Raw genomic sequence first — 11,046 nt, forward strand, 5'->3', positions numbered from 1 at the left:
GGAGCTGTTGGTCAGCCTGCATGGGAGGCAACTGGAGTGATACCAGGCCAGAGAGATCCATCTGAAATGTTGTGTGGTTTTTGCAAGACAGAACCTTTCTATGATTGTAAAAATCCCCTCGGGGATTTAGAAACAACCTGCCTATGTAAACCACCTTGAATAAAGTCAGAGGAGTAATCCGATGGCCAGAAAGGCAGTATATAAATACCCAGTTATTATTATTATTATTAATTTCTGGTATTGATGCTCACTGAAGATTAGATTGAATGCATGAACATAGGTATTCCAGCAGCCTACTGAAAACTGTTTGTTTCTGAAGTAAAGGACTCTGTTATTTTTACTAATTAAATTCTACTCTGAAGAACTTTCTGATGCAGAGAATAGCAGTCCCCTTCTACAAAACTGTCTTCTGCAGTTTTTCTTCCAGCAAAACCACTTGAAGGTCAGCCACAGGTGACAGTTTTCTCCAGCAGCAGAGAGCATTCTTGGCTATAGCAGCTATTTTTATTTTTATTATACTTTTTTTACGCTCCTGGAGTCACCAGGGAATAACCCTTCTGTATCACACTGCTAATTATAACGTTTTTGCCTTGTTAGTTTCCTTAATGGAAACGAGCCCAAGTTGAGTAGTCTCTGGGCTGCTTGACAAGTTAATAGGATGCTAACTTTAGTCTGTGTATTTTTTTAGTTGCATACATTACTTTTGTAGAAGAATTTTGTATAAGTCTGTTTCCTAGTTCTTATATGAAAGAAGCAAGCCACCTCTCTTTAAACCTAACAGCCAAGCATAAAACAAAGTGGCTACAATGTCATTTCATTAAAGCACAAACCCAGCTCAATTATACTACAACACTCCACATTGGTGGTTCTTATATCTCAGCATTTGTTTTATAGCAAAGGACTGGAGGGATTAAGGGCATTTAACACTTACTCCATGTTCTGTGCCTCAGCTACCCACAGGAACACATTGGTGTGACATGAATAGTTCAACAGATAAAACATTGCTATTCTGAATCTGTTTCTGGGATTACAAAATTGTTACCTGAAAATGCAGCCACACAACATATCAAAATCAGTTTTAAACTAATTTTTAATTACAGTTAATTTTCTGGTGTATCCCTGGGAATTATGTCCCAAACATACTAGTATGTGGTAGTATACTATTGTGTACCTCCCGCTGGGGGATAAGAATAGGCCCTCAGTTTGGCTGTACTTGTTGTAAGAGGCGACTAAACAGCCACCGGGTAGATGGCACTTGTTAGCCTGGGAAGGCAGCTCATCTGAGAGAAGGAAAACTCTGATCCCAAACCTCCACTGCCTTGTGGCTACATCCAGTTATGGAAAAGGCTTCAGGAGTCAACTTCGAGGCAAAATCCGGAGCCCCTGAGGCAGTTCATGGCTGAACACAGTCACATTCTGGCAACTCCTGCAACGCCGCTGGAACCAACCGTATTGGCTTCTGCCTTTCCATTGGACCATTTTAGCAATGTGGAGAGGGGGGATTTGCTGCATGGGTAACAGTCTATCCTCCATATCTACATTACCCAGGCTTTGCGCACTGGAGAGGACACTCTGTTCCAGAACCACCATTCAGAGTGCGATACCATAGTCTTCTGAGACTGAAGGATGCCAACTACTGTGTACCTACTAATTATGAATGTGTGAAATAGCCCTTTGCCATGATACAATAGAGATCAAAGTGCATCTTGTTTTGTTCCCTGGAGAAACTCTTCTACCCTTTCTTTTACAACCAAAGGTCTGCAGAGAACATGCCTAAGAACATAATGTTGCATTTCTGCCCTTTTAGAATGGCCAGCCTTCTAAATTAGAGTTACAGAAGCAGCCTGGCTTCCTGTGAGGAGCAGGAGACACTAAGCCCCCTATGGAGAGGTTAGGGTCCAGAGTATGTCTATACTGTATTTAACTTCAAACAGCTGATTCTTTCTGTCCCGGCACTATCATGCTTGTGTGGAAACGCCAGCAAAGGATGTGCTACACCTCAGCTAAAGCACTGCTGCAGCCATCTGTACCGCAACAACAACAACAACAACAGTATTTATATACCGCTTTTCAACAAAAAGTTCACAAAGCGGTTTACAGAGAAAATCAAATATCTAATGGCTCCCTGTCCCAAAAGGGCTCACAATCTGAAAAGATGCAAAGGAATACCAGCAGACAGCCAGTAGAACAGACAGAAGTATAGAACATACCGCAGACTTCTATAACTCAGGGAGCATATTAAAAAGAGAGGGTCTCACCAATATGTACAAAAAAACCAAAAACATTTGTAGCATCCCAAGGGCTAATAGCAGAAGCTTCTGTGGACCACAGTCCACTTCATCAGATGCAACATAACATATACAGTGTACATATTTGTGTGTTATGCAATATACCATTTTATAACATATTTTTGTTAAAATGTGTGCATTTTTAAATATCTGGATGTTTAGTATCAGTGCTTGCTAGTTTAGTATCAGTGCTTGCTAGTGTTCCTCCATCCACTATAATGACTTTTATAATCTTTTTCTGTGCATGGAAGGTAATGGATATACTCCATAATATGGGACCAGAGACTGTAGTAATCACCAGCTCAGACCTCCAGGCACCTTCAGGAAATGATTACCTGATAGCGTTAGGAAGTCAAAGGAGAAGTAAGTTGTCATCATATTTTAAATTAATGTTTTAACAGAAAAACACTGTCTTTAACCTTTACAAGTGCATCTTAACTGTACTTCTGCAAAATACATCATGGTAAAGGGAAACAAGTTTTGCCTTTATATAGAGTTGACGGAAAGGGGAGTTAACTATCTTTGTTTATCAATATATATTCAAATAAAAATTGCTGGCATTTATAGACGCGCGCACACACACACCATTGTAAGAAGTATTCAGGAATCCATTCATGAATCACACTGGAAGCAGTACACTAAGAACTGCTGTATTTGTTCCTATTTAATTGACATTAATCCCTTTTCAATCTCATTTCAAATGAGTGAGAGTCCTGCAGTATTACTAATCGATAGATTGCACTTAGTGAATTTTAATTTGAATTCTTCTTTCTTCCCACCCTGGACCCTCTCCTTCTCTTCACTATTTCTTTGGAAATAGACTATTACAGTAATAGTATAGACTATTACTATTATTAATAGTCTACACTGTTTCTTTGGAAATAGACCCTAGAACTCTTTCCACACTTACTAAGCAGTCAGAGTTAGTTCCCATGATACCGTCTGAGCTGGTTCTCTGCTCTGTGCTGTTCGGGATATGCATGTTTGAGTCCCCTCCCATCAGGCTGTCCCAAGTCTTCTACTTGCCTATGGGGAGGGTTTGTCCAGACCTCTCCATAACACATGATGTAAGTACTACTTTAAACTATTATTTACTAGATAAAATTGAAAGGAAGGCTTAGTCAACCCCGTGCTCCCACCCCCCACCCCATATGCAGTTGGAAGAACCAGCAAGGCCTGGTGGGAGGGGAACTGAGATGTGCTCATGCATGTTCCTAACTGCACAGAGTAACAACCCGCTTAGACTGTATTATCCGAATCGGCCCACAGTTTGTACAGTATCACTGAGCTGAAAGGAAAACAAACTGCCATCCTCTTATATTTGTGAAATAATAAATCTAGAGGTGACACACTAAAGTGATGTGCAGTTTTTCTTATGCATAGACAAGATACAGAAACTTTGTCAATTGAAATCCCCAACCCCGACTTCTGCAGAATGAAAAAAAATTAAGGACCAGTGTATTTTCTTATGTTTACAAAATTCACGTGTCTCTGAATTCCTGTTCAAACACTTTTAAACTTGTGAATGCTGAGCTAGGGTACAGTGTCCATGAGAGAGCACTTATAGATCCCATGCAGTGGTCCGCATCACGGGCAAGAGCTGTTCCCCAGCAGCAGACAAACTCTGTACTTTGGGTGGTCGCTTAAAGGTGTGTCAGCACAGGGATAGGTACAGGATCAACAAAATTAATAACATTGAAACAAGGTTATAGTTGGGGATCTGTACTCCATGTTACACTTGTGTTTTAATTTAGTATCCTGGAAATTCAGATTTCTGCCCCATGGAATTCTGCAACTTGAATAACTTTTGCGTGTTGGTGCTGTTGCTGTTGTTTTCATTATATTTTGCATAATATACTATGCTTTTATTTTTTTGCCTGACCCCTGGGGACTGGGGATAAGAATAGGCCCTCAGTTTGACAGTACTTGTCGTAAGAGGCGACTAAACAGCCACCAGGTAGATGGGACTCATCAGCCTGGGAAGGCAGCTCATCTGAGAGAAGGAAAACTCTGATCCCAAACCTCCACTGCCTTGTGGCTACATCCAGTTATGGAAAAGGCTTCAGGAGTCAACTTCGAGGCAAAATCTGGAGCTGGAGCCCCTGAGCCAGTTCATGGCTGAACAGTCACATTCTGGCAACTCCTGCAACGCCACTGGAACCAACCGTATTGGCTTCTGCCTTTCCATTGGAGCATTTCAGCAACGCGGAGAGGGGGGATTTGCTGCATTGGTAACAGTCTGTCCTCCATATCTACATTACCCAGGCTTCGCGCACTGGAGAGGACACTCTGTTCCAGAACCACCATTCAGAGTGCGATACCATAGTCTTCTGAGACTGAAGGATGCCAACATTGTTTTGCCTAATTCGGTCTGGTTTTGGTAGTCATGGGAAAAGACAAGGATCTAGGCAGTGAACTGAAGCCCTACTTGAAATACTGGAAATCTTATTCAGCTGCTATACTCCAGTCAGTCTCTAAGATTTCAGCAAGCATTGCCTTCACACTTTCAAGTCATGTGGACTAGAATCTTGCTTTTGGTTTTTAAATGTCAGCGTAGGTTCTCAGAAAGCTGAATTCTGTGCCCAACAGAACTTTGTTTTGTTTTTTGCTCCCACAGACTACAAACATCACTACATATAATTTTCCAAAGGAGTTTCCAAATTTGGGCCCACAAATATGTCTGAAGTAATGTGTTACTCTGAGCTAGTCTTATATGTCATATGGATGCTATGTTGCCCACCTGTGAGTTATTAGATTCCTATATGGTTATAATAATTGGGAAGAATAAATATGTGTCTGCCTTAACAGCTGCAGCAAATGGCACCATAGTGACCCAAAGGATCCGAATGGAGTCTCCTAAAGTAGATGCTGTCTTTGTTGGAACAGGAGATCTGTTTGCTGCCATGCTCTTGGCCTGGACCCATAAGCATCCAGACAATCTCAAGGTATGAAGACACTGTTTTTTGCTGTCTCAGTGGTGACAGAAAAAATATTTTGCTATTAAAGGCATAGCTACAAGAAAACTTTTAATTCAGGAAGAACTCAGTTTTTTAAAAAAAGCAAATGTATTTTGTCAAAAATAAATTACATCCCAGAAGCAGTAGAGGTTGATCTTTTGTGGGCTGGTTTACTAATGATATCCTAGTTTATCCTAGTAAATACGCTACAGCAGCAGTTCCGAAACATTTCGGCACCATGGCCCACCTTGTTCTCCCTGGTGGTTCGTGATGCACTGCTCCTTCTTGCGAGGCCCCGGAGGCCTCTCCTGGGTTGTGCCCGACTGGCGGCCCACTCTTTTTTAACCTTTATTAGTGAATAATGTTATACAATAGTAAAATCTTAAAAACAAACATTATGGATGCAATTTATTAATAAAGGATTTATTAGTTAAACACCACTTAAAGTGGTGTTTCTACCATGAGTGTGTGATTTGCAAAGGATAGCTCTTTTACTTATATTTTTTAATTGGGTCAAACACATCACCGTAAAGAGTCAATATAACCATGCTGACCAGAATCAATGAAATGTCAAGATAACTGAAATCTCTTCCCATTGATTGTAGGTGGCATGTGAGAAGACTGTATCAGCTATGCAGCATGTTTTGCAGAGAACCATCACGTGTGCAAAGGGTAGCCCATTTTCATTGTTTCTGAATGTATTCATTTTCTAGTTGACTTAAGCTGCAATTCTAAACACACATAACAGGGAATAAGGCATGTTGAACTCCATGGGGTTTACTTCTGAGTAGACATGCACTTTGGGGGAGGGAGTGTGATGGTTGTAGCTGAGATGACTTTGAAAGGACTAGATGTGTTCACACAGAGAGGACAGGTCTAACAACTGTTAACCATGATAGTTAAATGGAACTGCCATAATCCATAGGAGCATGTTGATGAATACCGATACTTTGTATCCCGGTAGGGCTGGGAAAAACCCATGTCTGAAACCCTGGATAAATTCTGTCAGCTAGATGTACCAGTGGTTCAACTCTAGATAAGGCAGCTCAACTTCAAAGGTTTTAGCAGTGCTGCGGGGGAAAAACAAATTCATTCACAGGAGACCTGGGTTACGCCAAGCATATTTATATGCTGCAGATTGCAACCAGAGACATAATTGGCCATGGCTGCTCAGGCAGGGACACCAACAGCACAGGAAAAGAGACTAATGAGAATAAGGCAGGAGAAAGCAATCCACAAGCCTTTAAACTAGCAACTGAATAGGTACTGGTTCCCCCTACTGATGGGGATGAACACATATATCTACATTCACTGTCATTGTACAGGTCTAGCTTGTATGCTGTCACTCTTCCAACAATGTGCTCACAGGGGAGGACTATTTTCTTTATGGTCTCCTTGCAAACTTCTTGGCTGCCTACAGTGGGAAACAGGATGCTAATCTAGCAGGGCTCTTATGTTCTTATCCAGTGAAGGACTGGTAAAGCAAGACACAGTGAAAAGGTGTGAAGTGGGGAGGAGTTGTTCTTCTGTACTGCTTTTGTTGTGTGTGTTCTTTTTAAAGTCCACCTCCATGGCATTTAAATATCTCTCGTCTTGTTTGTTTTTCTTTTTTCAGCCCAAGCTGGTGAAGGAAAGAAGCCTAATTCAGCCCAACTGGAGCTGAGAATGGTTCAAAGCAAAAAAGACATAGAAAACCCAGAGATAATAATAAAAGCTACTGTGTTATAAAGGTTGTATATCTCCTAACAACGCACAATGTATTGATGTCCTCATTTTCTTTCCTGTAAATTGTAATGTTTGCCTTAGATCTGTGACAGAAACCTGACTTCCATGAAATAGTGCCCAGCATAGGTGAGATCCACTACCGAGCACGTGTGCTGGCCTTGCTTGGATTAAGAAGACAAAAAGTTAGGTGTATTACAATTCCATCCCAGGTATCAAAATGGCTATCCAATTAATTCATTGTTATAAATCCTGGGTGTGGGAGCACAAGGCTTCCTACCTTGCCAAAGACTTTCAGAATGCATTTGTTAGTGGAATGATTGGCTGGAGTGTATATACTGTGGTAAAGCATTTAGTGCCAATTTGAGTAGGTTACCTTTTTTCCATCAAACTAAGAGGTTTAGTAGCCTACTGCAATGTTCAGTACCTCAACTACTCTGGAAAAAGAAGGTAGAGGGAGATTCAAGTAAAGTGTGACGATGGGGTCTGAAGGCAATTAGCTTTTAGGTACTCTGTACAGGCCTTGGAGGTGTTAAAACATGTTTCTGAGAGTTGCTCCTATTTCTGGTCTGTGAATAAATGCAAAACTCCAGAATCCAGAGGTGCTAATCCTTTCATCCTAAGCAACCCAAAGTCTCCCATGTCACTTCTTGTTTTGTCCTTTCTTCTCTCTAGAAAGTAAATGAGGAAATGAAAATGCTGATTCTACCTCTGATTGAATAGATTTAATTTTATTAACTTTCATTAAGCACGTTTTTTTAATAACCACTTACTATGACATCTTACCCCCCCCCCCCCGTTCATCTTCGAATGGCAAAGATTAGAGTGAAAGTCTGTGTTGTTTGTTGAGACCAATTCACTGTTTATGACTGCTGGTTAATACAAACCACTAGCGTGTGTCCCTACTTTGCAAAAAGGATGATGAGATAATAATGAATAAAATACCATCTAATCTAATTTCAGTTGGACACAAGCATCCACCAAAGGCATAACACACCAGGCACTATTGCTGCCCAGCTTCCATGCCTTCCAAGGTACACACACGCACAGGAGTTTCATACCAGCCTCATGGAAATGAATGTAAGTTACCCAATGGGCATTTAGGAGAGGGGAACTGCATCTGTATGAACCATATTTATGAAGACTGCACCCCATCTCCATGGATTTTAGTTAATTTAACATTTTCACTCTTAAATCCTAGTTAACTTCTGTGTACTCCAGTGGAACTTGAACATGCTTAGATAACCTTAGAAACCAATTTGGAGTTCTGGATTCTATGTTACATGCAATAGTCTTTTTTCAAATTATTATTATTAGCTCCTTGCTAATATTCAGAAACTTAATTCAGCTGTTTCCTGTCTTTTTCCTTCTTTGACCCCCCCTCCCCTACAAAAAAACTCCAGTATGGATAAATTGACACATGTTCACTTTTTTCTTGGGGATAAAACAGGGTATTTAAGCAATCCAAACTCACAGCCCTGCATCATCCATATCACTTTGTAATGCATTTGTGGACATTGTTGCTTCCTCCATCCTTGAAAATTTAACCAGTGTATTTCTCTCAAGTTTTCTTAGAAAATCCTTTTTCCTGAAACACTTTTGAAAATCATATTGCTGCAAAAATGGAAGCTGCTGTTGACAGAGATGTCACTTGTGGCCCTTGCAGCACCTTTTGGCTTCCTATGGACTCTTGTTAGAATCCTGAGAATTTCCAGTTTCCTTTTATTAAAAATACCCATGTTTCTAACACTCACAGTTCCAGATGTAAATTTAATGGTAAATCCTTTCCAATATTATCTTGGCAACAAGCAGCTTTCCTAATCTTGCCCTGTATCAGAAAATACGGCGATGGAAGGCCCACCAAAGTTCCCCCCCCCAAGGGAAACTTCTACAGGTGAGCATAGTGAGGGACATGGAAGTTAGATATATAGTTGTCATTTTCCAGAAAATGTAGGGACTGCTTTCAGCAGCACTGGTTGCTCTGTCATCCCTGCAGTCTCCAGTTACAGTTTTGCAGTGTAGACTCTCAGCATCCTGATGCTGCTTAAGAGAGATTCTGAACCACTGTATCTCTCATGTGCCTTCCTAATTATTTATTCCTGGCCATTTCTGGTTTTGAAGCTGGGTTGGCTTCTCCTTATTCAAAATGGTTTTACAAACAATTTGGAGTTGGTTGCATTTATTCAGTTAGTGACAAATTCATAATTATACAGAAGGTGGAGGAGAGAAAGTATGAGAGGCTCATCTCACTTGGGAGAGTTCTTATGTCTAACTTTATGTGGAGAGCTTGGAAAGACAAAGCACAAGAAGCTCCTGCGTCATTTCCCCTCCTTCTGTATAACATCCCTAGATATCTGGATGGGTCAGTTGGCAAGGTGAATTGGGGGGGGGGGAGGTGTAGCTGGAGCAAGAATGTTACTCTGGCCTTCTTTATATCTCAGAGGGCACAATCCTAACCAGTTCTACTCAGAAGTAAGTTCTGTTTTGTTCAATGGGGCTTACTCTCAGGAAAGTGTAGTTAGGATTGCAGCCAGACTTGCATCAAAGACCACTATTTAATTTTTTACAGTGTTTACAGTTAGTGCCAGTACTAGTCTTAAATAATTCATAGCCACCTTTCTCCATCCTACTGTTTTAGCAGATCTGAGGCAAACGGAATTCAATTTTTTTTAGACAATCTGAAGAAAATACAATGTCTTTAATATATGAAAAGACAAAAAAAATGAGATTTTTTTTTCCTTTAGTAATCAACAGTTTGTCAGTTTGGACATACTCTGCAATTTAACAATACCCTTCCCATATAGATATTGAAAATTCCTTATCAAGTACTGAATTTTATTGTTACTACCTATAGGCACCACTGCTGTGAAATAACCTTTTAGCAATAAAAAATATGAGTGCTATGACTGCATCCTATGAGATTCCAGCCCTTTTCAGTGCTGACAGTGCCACACCAAGCTGGCTTTTCTGTCAGCAGCTGCAATTTAACCTAGTTTAATTTTTTTCCCATTCTCATACAACAACATAGTACTGCCCTACATTAATTACTATGTATTCAACGCATTTTTCCAATTAGAAGCACATAGCTGTTGAACACAAAAGCAATCAGCAATTTAAAAAAAACACAAACTGTGCTTTGGAAGCACAAATACAGCTCTGCCATCAATTTTAGCTGATCAGTTTAGTGGCATCACAGAACATTCCAATGGTGAAAGTTTTAATTCTGCTCATGATGGTTCCAGGTTAACATCTCCAGCCATTTATGGAGGCTTGGAAAGAAACTGTCATGGTTTATCCTTTCCTTCTTTTGGCTCGGTGGGTCTGTTAGACATACAGCCTTAATAAGCTGTAGCAACAGGTTATTCAGGCTCTTTATATCTAGCAGGGAAAAAATCTTTTTTGGGATCTATAAGGTACTATACTTTAGATACATATAATGCATTATATAATATTTACCATCCTAGAACTTGACTTGATAAAGATGCTGAAAGATTACCTAACTCCTATTTTGTCTCGTTAAGGAAGTAAAAGGCATTCAGTAGAATTAAAAAGATAGAAATCGTTTTCCTAAAATGAGAATAAGTTGTTTCATTTGTTATTTTTTAAAGAATTTTCATTTAACACAAAGTTAAATGAAAGCAATGTTTTGATACATAAACCATTCTGAAAATGCCTTTTCCTGCAGAATAGTGGCAAGGTGATCTGAGTGTAATATTAGCCAGGAATCTAGCTAATTTGGAGTCTGATATCGCCGAGAAAAATAAAGCACTCTCCTTCCCAAGCCCCTCTAACTTATTTTTATAGCTTAAAGCAGACATAAATTAGACATCAAGAAAGCATAAGCAAAAATTCTCCTTTAGCAGCAGCAAAGTAATGGTGATCTTTTTAGATGCTGCTCTTGTTTAATCAGCCCAGTGTACAAAACTAGGATTGAAGTCAGGGTGACCTCTTCCTTCCTTTAGAGAATGATCTTCATCACTTCTTGATTTTAAGTAAAGGCCCATGTTGCCGCTGCTGTACAATAGGAGTGTGGTAACTGGAGAATTACTGAGGATAAGGACATTTTAAAAAATGCTAGC

The 11,046-nt window shown here is 40.0% G+C and overlaps 1 protein-coding gene across 1 annotated transcript in view; it reads left to right on the forward strand.

Moving 5' to 3' along the window:
- Positions 1–9,356, forward strand: part of PDXK (pyridoxal kinase) — a 64,329-nt gene extending 54,973 nt beyond the window's left edge. Inside the window, exons 8-11 of the mRNA XM_066622419.1 lie at positions 2,540–2,651; positions 5,097–5,233; positions 5,851–5,917; positions 6,861–9,356. Of these exons, the coding sequence (XP_066478516.1) occupies positions 2,540–2,651; positions 5,097–5,233; positions 5,851–5,917; positions 6,861–6,973 (429 nt within the window). The 3' untranslated portion in view covers positions 6,974–9,356. The remainder of the gene's footprint in view (positions 1–2,539; positions 2,652–5,096; positions 5,234–5,850; positions 5,918–6,860) is intronic.
- The last annotated feature ends 1,690 nt before the right edge of the window (positions 9,357–11,046 follow it).

Source organism: Tiliqua scincoides, chromosome 3 (assembly GCF_035046505.1).
Source record: "Tiliqua scincoides isolate rTilSci1 chromosome 3, rTilSci1.hap2, whole genome shotgun sequence".
In the NCBI taxonomy this organism is placed as follows: Eukaryota; Metazoa; Chordata; class Lepidosauria; order Squamata; family Scincidae; genus Tiliqua; species Tiliqua scincoides.